The sequence below is a fragment of the Rhizophagus irregularis genome, chromosome 16 (genome assembly GCF_026210795.1).
Source record: "Rhizophagus irregularis chromosome 16, complete sequence".
Taxonomy (NCBI): domain Eukaryota; kingdom Fungi; phylum Glomeromycota; class Glomeromycetes; order Glomerales; family Glomeraceae; genus Rhizophagus; species Rhizophagus irregularis.
In genome coordinates this window covers 4,256,780-4,275,469 of record NC_089444.1, presented here as the reverse complement: position 1 = coordinate 4,275,469, position 18,690 = coordinate 4,256,780, and the positions used below count along the sequence as shown (strand labels likewise).

The following is an 18,690-nucleotide window of genomic DNA, read 5'->3' as shown; positions in this document are numbered from 1 at the left end:
TGACTGAAATTTGTGTTCAATTTGTGTTGATAATTCTGGTAAAAAATTTGTTAATTTTGGCCAAATTTCGTTAAATTTGTTAAATTTGTGTTGAGTTTGTGTTGAATTTGTGTTGCGTAATTTTTTATTTATCACAAGGGGATGATATTTAGTAATTGCATGTACGACGTACAAGATTTTTTTTATGATTTTTTTTAAGAAATGTACGCAAAATATTTAATCAGAATATAATTGTTTTATTTTTAAATATGATATATTGATGATTTTTTTTTAAAAATTCAATAGAATGTGCTAATAATAAATTGTTTTATTTTTAAATATAATATATTGATATTTATATTTAAATAACCAAAACATGTACATGATTTTTAATTATTTTTAATTGAAATCAAACTAAGATTTTTTTTTAAAAAAAAATTAAAATAAATTAAGTGATTTATATCTATATTTAGAATCATGATATTTATATTTAGATAATCCATATCCGCATGAGATTTAATTAATATGTTTAATGATGAAAAGTCTAATAAATTAAATTTTAATTGAAACGAGAAATAAAATCAAACCAAAGAGGTATTGTTCAAATTTTATTTAAAGTGACATTTTACGACTTTCTTTCAAATTTTTACTCATCCCAAAATCAAATTATAAAAATAAAATCAAATCTAATAATGCCTCGCCAAACACGTCGTCGTTCCTATAACGTCCATTGGAACTGGGCTATGATGGACGAACTTGTCGACATACGCCGCGACAGAAACCGCGCCTACCATAATATTAATGGTAGAAGCCGCCATGATTTTTGGGACTCTGTTGCCAATAGGTTCATATGACTAATATCTATAATTTTCTTTAAGAAAGAATTTAAATTCAAATTAACCAATCCATTTAATTGAATCAGAATAAATAGAATATTTCGAACGAGGGTTTCCGGGCAACAGTGCAGCCAAAAGTGGAGGAACCTCGTCAGGGATTACCATGTAAGTAAATAAATAAAATTACATTCATTTAAATTAAATGTATTTACCGAATATTCAAACTGATTTTGATATTTAGAACTATGTCCTTTATCGTAATGGTACCCCTGATCGGCCTGGGCGGCGGCTGTGGACGCGTACCGGCCAAAGATATTATCGCGAATTTAGAACGAGATTTTGGGAGAGGCCGGGTAATTATACTATAATAAAATTTTATAATTAATATTACATTCTATTTTACGTTCACATTTTAAATTTGATAAATTTGATCAATTTTAGATACGCGTGACGATCGTAGGAGAAGGAGAAACTTACCTACGTATCGTAGAAGATAATTATTTTTATTTTTTTATTTATTAAGTGAGTAGCTAGGCCCAGTCCATACCAAATATCGGCTGGAGACTCACGTTTTTTTTTTGGGCTGTGACTGATACTGACGTCCACGCCGTACAGCCTGGGTACTATTTTATAAAATAGTAGCGAACAAGTATCAAATGTATATTTTTTTATTAAGTTATAATAAAAATTAGAATTTACTTTAATTTTTAACATAAAAATTGTAAATAATAAAAAATTCGTAAATAAAAATAAATTTGCTTTCCCAAACTTAAAAAAAAGGTGTTTATATAAAAGAAAAGGTGTTTATATTATTTTTGATTATTCAATAGTATCACATGCCCCTTGTATACGTTCTACTGCATACGCAGTTTACAATCTCGTAAATTTTTGAAACGGAATATTACGCAGGTTTACAGTCTCGTAAATTTTCGAAATATTTCAACCGTAATATTACGCAGGTTTACAGTCTCGTAAATTTTCGAAATATTTCAAACGTAATATTATGCAGGTTTACAGTCTCGTAAATTTTCGAAATATTTTAACCGTAATATTACGCAGATTTACAGTCTCGTAAATTTTCGAAATATTTCAACCGTAATATTACGCAGGTTTACAGTTTCGTAAATTTTCGAAATATTTCAACCGTAATATTACGCAGGTTTACAGTTTCGTAAATTTTCGAAATATTTCAACCGTAATATTACGCAGGTTTACAGTTTCGTAAATTTGCAGAATATTTTGACCGTAATATTGCGTAAATCTTACGATATTGTAAACTTACGTAATATTTTAACCGTAATATCACATAAATCTTACGAAATTGTAAACTTACGTAATATTTTGAAATTTTTCGAAATATTATGCCATAAACTTTCATAAACTTACAAAATCGTAAACTTACGCAATTTTTCGCGCTATAAAATTTCCTGATGAAGCTTCTTTCTTGTTAAGTAAAGCGAATCTGGGAAATCATTAAAATCGTCACTACTGAACTCGCACAGGGCCAATTTCATAAATTTTATTAGAGTCTCAGTAGCTGTCTCTGCGATATTGAATCTTGTTCGAAAGTTCATTATCCAAAGTAAAATCCATAAAAATCGATCATAATTCGATTCTAAATATGGTGGGTTTTGAAATGGTTCATAACTAGGTGGTGAATAGTCTTCAAAAATTTCAGAAATTCCAGAAATTGGATCATTATCTGATTCACTGCCTATAGACAATGTATCACAGGTCAAATGATTAAAAATCGGCATGTGATCGGATATCAATCAGTTAATAATCGGACTATCCGATTAATGCCGATCATTTACTGATTAATGCTGATTATTCAAATTACTTTGAATCGGCGTGATTACCGATTGCTGTAAATTTATGGCGGAAATCGGCACAATTTCGTCATTAATCGGACGCTTTTTAACCGGCACAATTTCGTCATTAATCGGACACTTTTTAACTTAGGCAAGATTTCGTCATTAATCGGGCACTTTTTTTTAACCGGCAAGATTTCGTCATTAATCGGGCACTTTTTTAACCGGCACAATTTAGTCAATATTCGAGCAATTTAATTGAAAATAGGAAATAAACAGAACTCAATAATCAACAGCATAAATCGGTTATTATTAATACATTGATATATGAATTGATATTTAATTAATCTAAATGATACTGATTTTTATTTATTTTAATTTTAACAATCAATATGAGCTATAATCTAACTTTTCTAATTTAACAAATCACATTAAGAAATTAAATTTCATTGTCATTTAATTCGTTCGGTCTTGATGGTAATTCGTTGCCAAACTGACGGCCGCAGGCATCGTTAATGTGTGTTTTTAATATACCTTTATATTTGGTACAAGTCCATTTAGGAGCATTGCAGGGTTTCTCTTCTTCCTTGTCATAAAAATTTTCGTTATCATAAACATATTTTCTCTTCTTAGGAACCTTCGACTTTTCAGAAATCTTCTGATCTATGTAATTTCGTAAAAATATACGACACTTAGCATAAGAAGAAAAAAAATGGTTAGTATTTATGCTAATTGTTATTAATTTCAAGACATTACTTACAGTTGACGACCGCCATTTGAAATCTCTTATCACTATTTTTCTTTTTCCGGATGGATTCTCTTCATCCGTTTCGGAAATTTCGGGGGAGTGATATGCACTATGATTAATGACTGGCTGCAGGTGTTCGTTATTGAATTTCCGAATTAGTGGATCGCCTACCCTTCGTAAGTGATTAATCATTTTTGCCCTATTTTTTTGTTTCTGTAAAAAAAAAGTGTATATAAAACAAACTAAATTACTACAGAATAAGACAGAAATTAATAATATTTACTGAATTTCTTCGGCTATTGGAGTGTCGTCTTCGATTTTGCTTGTCTATGAATTCTGGTGATCTTTTTTTAAGTTTGTATTCTTCTCGTCGGTGTCGGTGTAATGAATGTATCATGCTGTATACAACTTTATTGGCGACTGGAAATATCGTTTTATTTAATGATTCCATAATTGCCGGTACAATAATTTCATTCACGTGGTCCGATTGTTGTTCAAACGTTTCATTAAGGTTAAGCTTATCTTCATCCGGGAACCGGCTTAATAGCCATTTCACTTCCAGCTAAATTGCGAATAACAACATTAATTAACAATTTCAATAATAAATTAAACTTTCACTTACTCTCAAGGCCTCCCGAAGATCGTGTGGCATTTTGTCTTTTGAAAAATAATATTTTGGAATAAAATTGGAATCGGAATCACTATCGTCAGAGATCGAATCGGGATCGTCAGAAGTCGATTCGCTATCAGCATTACCAGATTCGTCATCAAAGGTCTCAGAATTACCAGATTTGTCACCGGAAGCCGATTCTGAATCACTTGTTACATGGTAAGAAGTTCCCGCAACTTCATGTTCGTAATTTTCCAATTAAGTCAGCATCAACGTATTACATGTATACGAGTTAGGAGTGTAAAGTAGTGTAAAGTGATACAAAGTAAAAAGGTCAAAAGACTTCTAAATTCTAATTAAACATTAACCTGCTTGTCGGTTCTCTCTCCTACGTATTGATAATTGTTCTTCTGAGTCCGACGGACAAGAAGATGGGTGATAATATTCGTTTTTACGTCTCTCGTGTGCGCGTCTTCTTTTTATTAATAAATTTGTATTCAAATAAATATTCAAATAAATATTCAAATAAATATTCGAACGAAATAACGAAATATTCGCAAAACAATAATTAAGAATATATTATTAATATTACGATTCTTCCGTGCTATATTTTTTGGACTTTGGTTGGCGGTTTTTGTCTGCACATGGATGACGTCCCTGAGTTATCATAGCTCTTTCTTTTTTGTTGTGGTCTTTCCTAACCTTGTCGCCCATTTCGGCGGAAAAGACTTCAAAAGGTGGAGAGTGGAGAAGTGGAGACCAGCTAAAGTGAAAAAAAATTTCTTTTTATTTACGTGTTTATATTTATCGGTAGGGAGAGAGTATGTGACATCATTTAATTTATCCTAAATAGGTTATGCCGCGTATACCATCGTATTGGGTAAACGCGCATTTTTTAATTTTTCAGTCACATTATATTTAAAGATGCGAGAACAAACAACAGTTGGTCAATCTAAAAAAAACCAATTATCTATACCGGTAGCTTCAAAAACTACGAAAGTAAGACCACAAGTGCCATGCAACTGCAAAAAATGCAATGGTAAGTGGACTGAGTCGAGAACGAGAGAAAAACACTATGCAAAGGAGGAAAAGTTGCGGCTGGCAATGGAAGAACCTGATAAAAAGAAAAGGAAAGTTTCAGGATCGAATCCTGCAACTATTAAAAATCGTGATGGCAGGCATGCCAGGCTTCAATTTATTAACCCGGCAGAAGCTTGCCAACAATATAGTGATGAAGATTTTCTGCCAATTGATGATGAAACGCTTAAAAATCGTGATGCTAGGCATGCCAGGCATCAATTTATTAACCCGGCAGAAGTTGATCAACAATATAGTGATGAAGATTTTCGGCCAATTGATGATGAAACGCTATCAGATGATGATGAAGCATTAACTATGAAGCAATTTTCTGCTCCCGATTTTGATGATACTGTCGAAACTTCTAATATACGCGTGAACTTTAGTGATACATGGATTTTACTTTGGATTTTTAAGTATCAAACAAGATTCCAGCTATCCGATTCGGCAATCGACGCGTTAATTAAATTTTTCAAGTTGGTTTTATTGGAAATCGATAAGAATAGATTTGAAAATTTTCCTTCATCTGCCTATATGGCAAAAAAACTAATGGGATTTATTAAAAAATCAAATACTTATGCAGTATGTCCCCAATGTAATAAATTATTCAATCCAACAGAAGTCATTTCCAAAAGCTCAGCCGACTCCAGCACAAGATGCAACAATGTCGAGTTCCCAAATCATCCGATAAAGAGTCAACAAAAATCTTGCAATACAGTCTTATTAAAAAAGGTACCAATATCTAAAGGATATATTTGGCGGCCGATAATGATTTACCCTCTACCATGCTTAAAGACACAGCTAGTTGCATTGTATCAACGAGCAGGTTTTGAAGAGCTTTTACGAAAATGGACAAATCGGAGTGTTAATCAAGGGTTAATGTTTGATATTTATGACGGCGATATTTGGAAAACTTTTCCCTCACAACATGATATCCCAGATCCTTCGCCATTTTTTGCCCCAGAAACAGCAGATACTCATCTGGGAATAATGTTAAACCTGGACTGGTTCCAGCCATTTGATTCGAGAACTTATAGTTGTGGTGTGATTTATGGCGTTATCTGTAATCTTCCTCGTGATATTAGATTCAAGAAGGAATACATGCTCACACTTGGTCTACTACCGGGACCCACAGAAGTTAAATTACACCATATAAACCATTACCTTGCCCCGATAGTTGATGTATTGCTAGAATTTTGGCATGGTTTTGACTTACCAGTGTCATCAAAACATCCAACAGGAAAGAGAATCAGATTAGCCGTCATTTGCTGTTCAAACGATATCCCCGCGGCGCGAAAATTGTGTGGCCACATATCGGCATTAGTTGGCTGCCATAGATGCTATAAACGCGCTGAAAGAAATGGTGATAACAAAAGGCCAAACTTCGGGGAATTTGATAATATAGGAGAATGGTTTAGAGAGCGAAGTGTAGATGAACATCGACGTAATGCTGAAGGTTGGCTGAGCTGCATATCCAATGAAGAAAGAAAACAACATGTTTCTGATACACATGTACGCTGGTCAGAAATGTTGAGGCTTCCTTATTTCAATCCGATTAGGCACCTAATTGTGGATCCGATGCACTGTCTTTTTCTCGGGATTACTCGTTGGATTGTGAAGCGACTATGGATTGAAAACGGAAAATTAACAAAATCTGACCTCGAATTAATCGAAAAACGGGCAAAAAGAATCAAAATACCCGCCGATTTAGGGAGAGTTCCTGATAATATAGCAACTGGAGATGGATTTTCCGCATTTACAGCCGATCAATGGAGATCCTTCATCATGATTTATGCTACACCGATTCTTTGGGATCTTTTAGATGAATCTGATAGGAAAATTTTAGCAAATTTCGTTAGAGCGTGCTTCTTATTAGTATCACGCATTATTGATAGAAATTCATTAAATGAAGCACATAGCCGGTTGTTAACTGTTGCTAAATTAATCGAAGAACATTACGGATCAGAATACATCACTCCGAACATTCACCTTTCCCTTCATCTTACTGAATGCTGCCATGATTATGGTCCCTTGTATTCGTTCTGGTGTTTTTCGTTCGAAAGAATGAACGGTATTTTAGGTGAGTTTCTGAGGCTGATAAATTTTTTTTTACGACCATATTATTAAATGATAATGTTTGGTATTTAGGTTCGTATCCTAATTCACATCGTCAAATTGAGTCAGAGCTCCTACGTATCATAATGCAAAATCAGAAACTTGATGATTTATTATCTGATCAATCGGATAATCTGAGACTCCAAGAAGGATTAAAGTTGTTACGCCCTCGGCCATCTGTCGGCAGCTTATCTGCATACGATGAATTTAATTTTGATGAAATGCACCGATTCATGAGAAGCTTTCGTCTTGATGTTGATGAAACAATTACTGGCAAGGAACCATTCCCCGGCGAAATGATGAAACCGACAAGATTAAAGGTTAATCTTCCTGAAGAAATTTGCGATCACTTGGTACAATATTACAAAGATGCGTATAATTTGGATTTTATATCATTTAACAAATATGTCTCAAGCAGACAAATAAAGCTGAGAAATTCAAACCAGCAGATTATTGTTCATCCTCGAGCTAATCAGTTTGGTCGCGTCCGAATTGGTTCTGAAATTTTCGGATCAGTAATTTCACCTCAATATAAAAAGAATTCATATATATTAGCTAATTTTATACAAGAAAATGAAATAGTTGAAGCGTTCCCTGGTCAAGTTCAGTTCTTCTTTGAGCATACAGTTGAACTTCCAGATGGCTACCATACGCATCGGTTAGCGTTCGTTAAGTGGTATTTACCGGCAGAAGATCAACAAAAAAGATTTCAATGTCGGGTCAATTATTGAGATATGGAAATATGATTTTTACAATATAGGTAGAGACAGTATTATACCGGTTCATAACATTTATGCCCGATTTATAACTAGTGATTTTACAATAGGTAAAAGGAACCCTATTAAATATATGGCGGTTATTTTAGTAAACAGACACTTTCATATTTAATTGCTACTACAAAAAGAAAACACTTTTGTCATATAACATTACAATAAAACTAATAATAAAGTAGAATTTAATAAAATTTTATTAAATGCAATGCAATCCGATTGATTTTATATTGTCAATTTTATTAATTTTTAATAAATGCAGGAATTAATCTAATTTATATTTTAGTAAATTAAATTTAAGAACTTATAATTTTATATTATTACGGTATATTTATTATTTTATTACATTATATACAGTATATAAAAAGAAAAGTCACCACACCACCCGGTGTCCAGGTGAACTTTTTCCAAATTTATCACTACCACCGGCAACCCATGATAAATTTTTAAAAGAAAAAAAAAAGATTTAAAAAATTATAAAAGAAAAAAAATTATTTAAAAAATTATAAAAGAAAAAAATTATTTATAAAATAAATTGTTTATGATTTCTTCCGGGGATAAAAAATCTTCATTATACGGTGGTACCTTTGAATCCCTACTACAATTACCACTTAAGTGCCCTGGTTCCCAACAATGTATACAACGATCTACTCCTCGAAATTCAGGTTTAAGATTAGGGCAATTTTTCAAAGAATGTCCATAATAATGACACACCCGGCAGCCTTCTTTGAAAGGATAATACGGAATCAACCAATTATTGTTTGTTTTTGAAATTTTAACATTTTTTGAAGAGTATAATGTTATTGGGTTTGTTGGTGATGATGATGTTGACGTTGACGTTGATGGAAGAGACGATATAACTTTCGACATGTTGCTTAATGTCAACATGGACATGCTATGGAGCCTTTTTAGTTTGCCGTAAGACATTCCTTCTTTACCAACGTTTATAATTTCAATCTCTTCCGTGGTATTTTCATTATTACCGTCGTTCATCGTTATTAAAAATGAGAAATAAAGTGCGAGACATTTCTTACATCCTTACATCCTTTATATATAAAATGAAGTGTGAAATAAAGTGTGAGAAATAAAGTGTATCAAAAAAAAAAAAAAAAGTGTGAGAAATTTTATCAAAAAAAAAAAAAAAGTGTGAGAAATTTCTTACATCTTATATATATGATGCAATGCTACCCAGTATAGAAGTATACATTTTTGCTAATATGCTGGATATGGTACAATAACATGATAGATAAGCCAGTAGATAAGCCTATATCGGTCATATTGGTCACAAGATGTGCTCAAATTATTGGTTATATCGGAATCTAATAGGAATTTGTGAAACAGATCTCATTTCGCCACCAAAATGTGCTATTTGCTCAAAAATAGATTCAATTATAGTGAAATTTTTTAAATTGGTAATTTGTGTATCGAAATTCATAAAAGACGTAAACCTTGAGCTAAATAAATATTTATTATTCTATTAAAATTAAATCAATAAACGTGTTTTTTAAGCAGTTCAAGGAAAATTCTCGCGAATTTTTCTTAACAATCCTGATTCAATTTATTAATCGGTCTTTAAACTTTATTTCAATTATGCAAATAACTTATTTTATATATTTAACACATATAATTAATTATTTTCTTAACATAAAAGTGATAATCGCTAAATATATTTTGTATCAAGCGAAAATTATTTAAAAAATTACTTGTTTACTACCAAGTTTACTACTACAAAAAAGCCAGAAAATAATGACAAAAATCGGTAATCGGAAGAAAAAAGCTATATCTAATCGAAAAAGAAAACTGATAAAATATTGCTGCAACCGATCAAATCAAAATTTATAATCGTAATTAGTCTGTAATGTAGACAGCATATCATATAAGAGGAATTCTTGCGCATAGATTTCAATCGGTAAGGAACAAAGATAACGAGATCATATATAGTATTAGAAGTAAAAAGTCACGTCATAGGAAATACGATGAAATTGGAAAACATTTGATCGAATAAAGAACTACAAGATAGTAATAATGATTATAATTCACCTTATTTAATTGATTGTAAAGGATGTGCGTTCAATATTAGAAGGAAGACAAATAAAGAAAAATGTATGATTTATATTGAGAAAGAAACAGCTTTATTGATTAAGGGGAGGGTAGTGAAAGATAAGAATGATATAACATTAATGAAACCATACATGACGAGGGAAAATATATATGAGAAAAATGAAATGGTAGTTAAAGAAAATATTGGTGAATTTACAAGAAAAAAATTATAATAATATGAAAGTTTATAGTAATATAGAAGAATGTGTTAATAAAATATGGGTCAAGAAGAAATAGAAGGTTCTGTGAAAATTAAAGAATTTGTAACAGGGAAAATGAGACAAAGAGGTGATTTTACAGGTTGAAGGTATAATTCAGAAAGGATCTGATCTGTGTCTAAACGGGTTTTTTGGAATAGAAGTGATTCCAAAGAATAATGAAGTCAATAAATTTAATTTTGAAGGAAAAATTAAATCATTAAAAATGAGAATAGTTGCATTAATAATGTTACCATGTAATATTATATTAGATTTAAGAACAGATATTAGGATAGTAGAGTGGTTATATAAATATAGTGAAACAGGTAGTATGAGAAGAGAATTAGATGACGGGCTATTTAAATTTTGTTAACACAATATTGGAGCTCAAAAATATGGATTTGACGATGCAAGACTTGAAATTACCAGCCTTGAAAAAGGAATTAATTAAGTGTAAAGAAGTTATACCTGAAGTGAAAATAAATTTGAACAATTTGATAATTAATGAATATAGTCTACGTTGGAATCATATACCGATCGAAGGAGGGTATAGATACTGGTTTAAAGAGCTTAGTAATAATATAACAAAAATAGATGTAATATTATTAGACTATGTCAAAGATTGTTTTATTGAAGTAAATGGAGCGAACATTTTCATCGATTGGAAAGAAACTTTTAAATTGATAAATAATGAAATCATGACGTCAAAAATACAACGAATAGAAAGACACATCAATTAGATGCTGGCGCATTAAAAATTTTCTAAAAATATTACCGACGTATGAAACACTTTGGAAAGAGAAGTATGGGGAATTCTAAACATGAAGTGTCCAAGATGCAAGATCGAAAAAGAAACGTGGGATCATGTTTGGTCGTGTTCCAAAAATGATACTAATACAGAATTTTATTTATTAAAAGAAAGTACCAGTGAAGTATTAACAAAGATAAGATTAGGAGTGGTTTCATTGACAAAATTTTAGAAGTGGCATCGACGAGGTCAAATATTATGGTTACGGAAGGTGTTATTAGAGAATTGACTAGAGGACTTATAAATGAGAAGTGGATGAATTGTTGTGCTAATAATATTAATGCGAGAAATTTGTGACGAATATTTGATAAGATTACAAAAACAAATATGGACTGAAAGATGTAATGAGACGATTGAATTGGAAAAACAAATGGGAATCTTCAAGGATTTGAAAAGGAAAAAGAAAAGATCTAAAAATGGGACAGACACAAGCGAGGTAGAATTAGAAAAATTAGAAAACAAAAAAAAAATAATAAAAAAATCAAAGATTTAATAAAAATAGATTTAGAAGAATTTTACGTGATTACTTTAAATTGAGTTTTAAAGTTTTGGTATGGAGAGATTTAATAAAATTAATAAAATACGTTTACCAAAAAAAAAAAAAAAAAATTTCAATCGGTAGTGAAATTTATAATAATTTATATAATTCAGCCAAACCTGTTCAGTTGTACAAGTAAAGTTGATCGACTATACACAAACCGGCACATTGAGAAAAAAATTGTCCTGAGTAATAATTTCAGATAACAAGAGGCAACAGACCACGGCTTTTAGTATTCTATTCTTCCGGCTACCAATTAGTCACCAACCGGCATATGCATGATAGGTGGTGATTGACCTTAATTTTATAATGTATTAAAACGAACGCTGATTGATGACATTTTTATATCCTGCATCAATCGGTCACATGCTGGCTGATGACTGATTGACAAAACAGTCATTAATCGGTCATTTGGTTAAATAAATATGCCGAAACTATTAGTTCTAGCGTTTTTTAAATGTAAAATTACAAAAAAAAATGCCGAAACTAATAGTTCCGGTGTTTTTATATGCAAAATCGCTGAAAACTGATGGTTCCGGTGCTTTATATGTAAAATTACGTAGTTCGAAAAAAAATTAAAGAAAAATCCAACTGAACGGAATTGAACAGGCCTAATAAATTCGACCTGTAGGTGATGACCCAATGATGCCTGATTGGTTGATGATTGACAATTAGTCATCAGTCGGCTACTAATCGTCATATAACTGATTGGTAACCGATTGGAATTAACACCTGATTGATGACTGATTGGTAACTGATTAAAAGAATCAGTAACTAATCAGTTACCAATCAGTTATATGACCGATTGGTGGCCGATTTATTATATTTTGACCTGTGTATCACTGTAGATATCTTCCTCTGTAGTATATTCGGATGATGATGAATCTTCTGGATCTTCTGAAATTTCCGGACGATTTGTATACTTTCTTGCACGTTGTCGAGGTAAGAAGTTAAATTCGACATCTTGATGTTCATCATCAACATCATCTTGATTACTGTTATCTGATTTTTCCGATTCTTGTCTAATAGATTCGTCAATCATTCGTCCAGCTGAAGCGGGTATTGATGTTTCACCTATTTCAAGTTGACGAACTTGAGACGAAATTGTACCTTGCGAATCTTGGTATTCTTGATGTCTAGAATCGTGAATTTCTTTTGTGCGAGAATCCACCAAGTTGCCATCACAATCAGGACAATTACAAACTACTAGTTTTCTTTTATTACTTGTTGGTCTAGCAGAAGATACTATTTCTTCGTTTATTATACCAGAAATTGATCTATTTCTACGAGTAGAAGATGGCTGATTTGAAGGTGATTCTTCATCATCAAGATCGTCAAGTATACTAGAGACTGACCTTTTTCTGTTCATTTGTTTAGTATTTGAATAAGTTTAATAAGTTTGGCAAAATCCAAATTTGTAAAAAGGCCGATTTTTATAAAATTTGGAATAACACAAAATTTGTATAATTTGTATGTATAATTAATGTAATCCTGGCTTCTATGATTATTTCAATAATTTTTTAGGATTTAATATTTTTTTTCGCAAATTTGGCAATTTTATATAATAAATTTGCGAATTTTCTAATTAATATACTTTTAAAAATTGCAATATGATTTAAGCTTATTTTACAATAAAAAGCTTATTTTTAATAAAAAGCTTATTTTTAAAATAAAAAGCTTATTTTATTTTAAAATAACTTTTATTTACAAGATAATCACTTTATCATCCCTTTATCATTTTCGGATGCCAAACAAACCTTATCAAAAGAAACTGTAAATTTTAGCGAAAGTTGAAAAGTAACAATTTTGTATTAATCGAAGTGGTATTGCTATAATAACAATATATTTTCGATTTTACTGCAAATTTCGACAAAGTATAACTTGCCGCATTAAAGTATATCAAATTTTAACGCAGTAGAACGCTAACAATTTTCGTAATTTTAATTTATTTGTCTTTTTAATTATGATTTATAATTGATTTTTCAATCGAGAAATCAACGCAGGACGCTAACGATTTTTTTATTAATTAATTGATTTGTCTTTTTTAATTATGATTTATAATTGATTTTTCAATCGAGAAATCAACGCAGTAGAACGCTAACGATTTTCGTAATTTTAATTTATTTGTCTTTTTTAATTATGATTTATAATTGATTTTTCAATCGAGAAATCAATGCAGGACGCTAACGATTTTCTTATTAATTAATTGATTTGTCTTTTTAATTATGATTTATAGTTGATTTTTCAATCGAGAAATCAACGCAGTAGAACGCTAACGATTTTCGTAATTTTAATTTATTTGTCTTTTTTAATTATGATTTATAGTTGATTTGTCAATTGAGAAATCAACGCAGTAGGACGCTAACGATTTTCTTAATTTTAATTAATTGATTTGTTTTTTTTAATTATGATTTATAGTTGATTTTCCAATCAAGAATTCAACGCAGTAGAACGCTAACGATTTTCTTAATTTTAATTAATTGATTTGATTTTTTAATTATGATTTATAGTTGATTTTCCAATTGAGAATTCAACGCAGTAGGACGCTAACGATTTTCTTATCAATTAATTTATTTGATTTTTTAATTATGATTTATAGTTGATTTTTCAATCGAGAAATCAATGCAATAGGATGCTAACGATTTTCTTATTAATTAATTGATTTGTCTTTTTTAATTATGATTTATAATTTATTTTTCAATTGAGAAATCAACGCAGTAGAACGCTAACGATTTTCTTATTAATTAATTGATGATTTTTAAATTTATAAATAGGACGATATGACGATATTGAACCCGCTTCGATTTTTTAAACGAATATTAAGTGAATATAAAATGTCAAATAATAGCAATAATAAAAAAAACAATAAAAAAAATAACAAACAAAAGCAACAGAGGTTTCAAGAAGAAACACCTGACGAAGGATCTAATCGTCAACGGGGAAGAACGGAAGAAGAAAGTAATCCGAATGAGACGAGTGACAAGACCAATAAGTCGACTAGCAAATCGTCACCCACCAAGTCAAACAAACAAAAGCAGCAAAGGTTTCAAGAAGAAACACCTGAAGAAGGATCTAATCGTCAACGGGAAAGAACGGAAGAAGAAAGTAATCCGAATGAGTCGAGTGACAAAACCAATAAGTCGACTAGCAAATCGTCACCCACCAAGTCAAACAAACAAAAGCAGCAAAGGTTTCAAGAAGAAACACCGAGCGAAGGATCTAATCGTCAACGGGGAAGAGCGGAAGAAGAAAGTGATCCGAATGAGACGAGTGATAAAACCAATAAGTCGACTAGCAAATCGTCACTCACCAAGTCAAACAAACAAAAGCAGCAAAGGTTTCAAGAAGAAACACCTGACGAAGGATCTAATCGTCAACGGGGAAGAACGGAAGAAGAAAGTAATCCGAATGAGACGAGTGACAAAACCAATAAGTCGACTAGCAAATCGTCACCCACCAAGTCAAACAAACAAAAGCAGCAAAGGTTTCAAGAAGAAACACCGAGCGAAGGATCTAATTGTCAACGGGGAAGAGTGGAAGAAGAAAGTGATCCGAATGAGACGAGTGACAAAACCAATAAGTCGACTAGCAAATCGTCACTCATCAAGTCAAACAAACAAAAGCAGCAAAGGTTTCAAGAAGAAACACCTGACGAAGTATCTAATCGTCAACGGGGAAGAACAGAAGAAGAAAGTAATCCGAATGAGACGATTGACAAAACCAATAAGTCGACTAGCAAATCGTCACCCATCAAGTCGATCCTCAAATCTGCAAAGTCGACTAAGCCGACTCAAGAAGAGTCTGACGATGAGGTTATAGAAATTGAACCGCCAAATATTCCTAAAGGTAATTGAATTTTGGAAAATTGCTGATTGACATGTACGATAATTAATAATTTTTATAGATCAACAAGAGATGTTATCGGAAATGAAAAAACGATATGGGAATATTCGAATTCCACAAAAATTCGTATTAGTGGTTAAAGACGATCAAGGTAATGAAAGGATGATCGATGACGACGATACTGATTTAGAAGCAGGTACGATTTTGACTTCATTCGTATAAATTCAGAATTATTCGTAAAAAAATATTACTATTAATAAAATTCTTTATTTAGAAAATCTAAAATTAAAGAAACAAATTGAAGAAGTACAAGTAGAGAATGCAAAGCTTCAACGCGAAAATAACCGATTATTCGACGAAAATCGTTTTTTGACTCGAATAAACGAGGCCTTTGCAGACGAGAATGACGATCTATGCGAAAGCTTAAACAGGTATTCGAGAATCCGTCTGCCTAAAGCCATTCATAGGCAGACGGATCTCGAACAGCCGGCAAAACGTCAAAAAAGAATTAAGACAAAAAAGTCCGAGCGATACGAGGAAGAATCGGAGGAAGAACGGTCTGGTTCTAACAATAATGATGAGTACGACGAAAAAGAAGCTAGGGTATATTAATTTTATTTGTCTGATTCAGTTATTTAAAATTGCAGTATTGAGTAATTAAGTACTGGTTATCATTATTTGATTGTTATATTTAGGCTGAAATGAAGTCTATTTTGAAAACCATCGATGAAACTCGAGGACTAGATTACAATGAAACGTTCAATAGCGCGAAAAATCTCAAGATTCGTCGTAAGCTAGTCCCTGAATTGCGTTCAGCTTTTGCTCCGTGTTTTCCCGCTTCGAATAAGCAACTTACAAAATGGTTGGGTTGTCTCCACAAGTCTCGTCGTTCTCATCAAAGATTAATGGATAGGGGAAAAGCCGATGAAAATAAACACCGGGTGCACTCAAACAATCGAGTACACGACGTTAGTAATGATTTATAATTATTATGCTGAATTTTATTCCGATTATGTATTGAATTTTATTCAAATTATAACGTATTTTAGAAGAAAATCTGCCGAATTAAGGCGGCAAAGAGATTATATAGTTTTGACGATGAACGGATAACAAAATATGATAAGCGTAGATTACTAAAGATGTTATCCAATCGCTTATTTCATTCTCCAGAAATAAGTGAGACAGACGAAGAAGACCCAACAAAGTCCATAATCGCTATTTACGACTATTCGTGGAGATCTGATGAGGTTAGAACTTCTGAATCTTGATTTTTCAGACGAATCGCTGGATTTAATTTTTATATTTTATTGTTTCTTCAGCTTAAAAATTTGCTACGAAATGTACTCGATGTACACTCGTCAAATAAGTCAAAATTAATACGCGAACGTAGATACGATGACGAGGTACAAAAATACGACCGACCACATCCGTCGAATGCTCCCGAATGGTCTTATATCGTACAACAACAAGATTTAATATTCGATACTGATATCGATCAGGGTTTAATCACTGAATATGATGAAGAAGAAGAAGAAGTTAGTAGAGGGACAACACCAGCAACTGGCAACACCACCGAAAATGATGAAGACCATAACAAGGAAGAAGAAGAAAAACCATCAAAATCAACGGTCGGCGACAATCATAATAATTCAGATTCTGATTTACATATGGACGACGCGCAATGAACAAATCTGAATTAATTTGGTAGAAAACTTTCTTTTTTTCGTCAAAAATCTATATATATATGTAATTAATATTCCAAATTATTAGTATTAGAATTTTCCATAATTCAAAATAAATTTGTCTTAATTCAGAAAAAAATTAATTACAATTCGAAATAAATTTACTGCAAATTTACCGCAATTCAGAATAAAATTTACTGCAATTCAGAATAAAATTTACTGCAATTCAGATTAAAATTTACTGCAATTCAGATTAAAATTTACTGCAATTCAGATTAAAATTTACTGCAATTCAGATTAAAATTTATCGCAATTTATCAAAATTTATCATAATTCAGAATAAATTCACTGCAATTCGGTAAATTTATGAATATATTTTTTTAAACAATTCGGATCAAAAATACTAAGCAATTCAGATACAATTTGGATATTCTGATCGGCATCGATCGGCCTGCCAATCGGAACTTTGCCTAAATTAATAAATCGGCCATCTTTATCACCAAATTCGGCCTAAAATCGGACATCCGATTTCTAGCCGATTTGGACTATTTCGACCAGTGTTATATATATCAATGTATGGAATATGGATGTGCTGCTAATGCTTAATTATCATCACGATCACCTTGCACTTTTTCTGCTGACTGGAAATGTTTAGTACCATTGTTAACAGATTCTCAATTTGCGCATAGTCAAATTACAAACTTAATAGAATTTAATATTTTTGACATTTTTGATTTTGCAAAAAAAAAATATGATAATTTACAAAGAGCGTTAACGCAAAATCACGTGATTTCTCCACAATTACAAGATAATATAATTTTGGAATTGTTAGATTTTTCTACTTCAAGAAACGACTTATTAACTATACAACGAACATTAGCTCCTTTTGATAGTAATAATTATTATATTTTTGAATTTTATACTAAGGTTGCTTGCCGAAACCTAAAGGTTTAGGCAAGATGGCATTTCGCCGAAAAGTGAAATTCTGCTGAAACTATATTAAAGAAACTGGTGAAACTTTGGAAAAAGGCGAAACTGCCGAAACTTATTATAAATGCCGAAACTGCCGAAACTCTGCCGAAACTATAATAAATCTATATTAAAATTTTGCCGAAACTAATCGTAGGATTTTGAAGAGGTTTAGACAAGCAACCTTATTTTATACTGACGGATCATTAATATAATTAGGTACTGAACAATGTAGTATTAGTTGTGCTTTCGCTCAGATCAGTGATTTGTTTGATATACCTCATGTCGAATTTTATTCTACTATTGATAAATGGCCTTCAGCGTATAGAGGAAAATTATTAGCTGTTCTTTTAGCATTAAGCGTCGTTCCAAAAAATAGTAAAGTTAGAATTAACACTGATTCGCTTAACGTGATTACTCAATTTGAAAAATTAAAGAAATCAAGATTTTCTCAAACATCACGTGAATACTTTAAGGCTAATAATAATTTCTTATGGGCTATTTTATGTAGAATCATATTAACATTGAATTTGCATGTAGAAATGTTTAAGGTTGTTGCTCATGGTGATGATATGGGTAATAATTATGTAAATAATTTGGCGAAAAT

At 31.5% G+C, this 18,690-nt stretch overlaps 7 protein-coding genes across 7 annotated transcripts; 5 read left to right on the top strand and 2 right to left on the bottom strand.

The window, feature by feature from the left end:
• Positions 1-3,065: 3,065 nt before the first annotated feature.
• Positions 3,066-4,698, bottom strand: OCT59_008610 (uncharacterized protein; the record flags this gene model as incomplete). The annotated part of the gene is made up of 6 exons (XM_066142616.1): positions 3,066-3,317; positions 3,387-3,587; positions 3,658-3,936; positions 3,997-4,220; positions 4,353-4,459; positions 4,577-4,698. The coding sequence occupies 6 exons, from the start codon at positions 4,696-4,698 to the stop codon at positions 3,066-3,068; spliced, it is 1,185 nt and encodes a 394-aa protein (XP_065999480.1).
• A 210-nt stretch (positions 4,699-4,908) lies between these two features.
• OCT59_008609 (uncharacterized protein) lies at positions 4,909-5,807 on the top strand (the record flags this gene model as incomplete). Its single annotated transcript, XM_066142615.1, has 2 exons — positions 4,909-5,643; positions 5,712-5,807. 2 exons carry the CDS (start codon positions 4,909-4,911, stop codon positions 5,805-5,807), a joined length of 831 nt encoding a protein of 276 aa, XP_065999479.1.
• A 1,455-nt stretch (positions 5,808-7,262) lies between these two features.
• OCT59_008608 (uncharacterized protein) lies at positions 7,263-7,648 on the top strand (the record flags this gene model as incomplete). The annotated part of the gene is made up of 2 exons (XM_066142614.1): positions 7,263-7,529; positions 7,595-7,648. 2 exons carry the CDS (start codon positions 7,263-7,265, stop codon positions 7,646-7,648), a joined length of 321 nt encoding a protein of 106 aa, XP_065999478.1.
• Positions 7,649-8,465: 817 nt separating this feature from the next.
• Positions 8,466-8,939, bottom strand: OCT59_008607 (uncharacterized protein; the record flags this gene model as incomplete). Its single annotated transcript, XM_066142613.1, has 1 exon — positions 8,466-8,939. One exon carries the CDS (start codon positions 8,937-8,939, stop codon positions 8,466-8,468), a length of 474 nt encoding a protein of 157 aa, XP_065999477.1.
• Positions 8,940-10,264: 1,325 nt separating this feature from the next.
• On the top strand, positions 10,265-10,616 carry OCT59_008606 (uncharacterized protein; the record flags this gene model as incomplete). Its single annotated transcript, XM_066142612.1, has 2 exons — positions 10,265-10,334; positions 10,405-10,616. 2 exons carry the CDS (start codon positions 10,265-10,267, stop codon positions 10,614-10,616), a joined length of 282 nt encoding a protein of 93 aa, XP_065999476.1.
• A 22-nt stretch (positions 10,617-10,638) lies between these two features.
• OCT59_008605 (uncharacterized protein) lies at positions 10,639-10,983 on the top strand (the record flags this gene model as incomplete). Its single annotated transcript, XM_066142611.1, has 1 exon — positions 10,639-10,983. The coding sequence occupies one exon, from the start codon at positions 10,639-10,641 to the stop codon at positions 10,981-10,983; it is 345 nt and encodes a 114-aa protein (XP_065999475.1).
• Positions 10,984-14,423: 3,440 nt separating this feature from the next.
• On the top strand, positions 14,424-17,117 carry OCT59_008604 (uncharacterized protein; the record flags this gene model as incomplete). The annotated part of the gene is made up of 6 exons (XM_066142610.1): positions 14,424-15,435; positions 15,494-15,628; positions 15,707-16,035; positions 16,128-16,400; positions 16,482-16,679; positions 16,752-17,117. The coding sequence occupies 6 exons, from the start codon at positions 14,424-14,426 to the stop codon at positions 17,115-17,117; spliced, it is 2,313 nt and encodes a 770-aa protein (XP_065999474.1).
• Between the last annotated feature and the right edge of the window lie 1,573 nt (positions 17,118-18,690).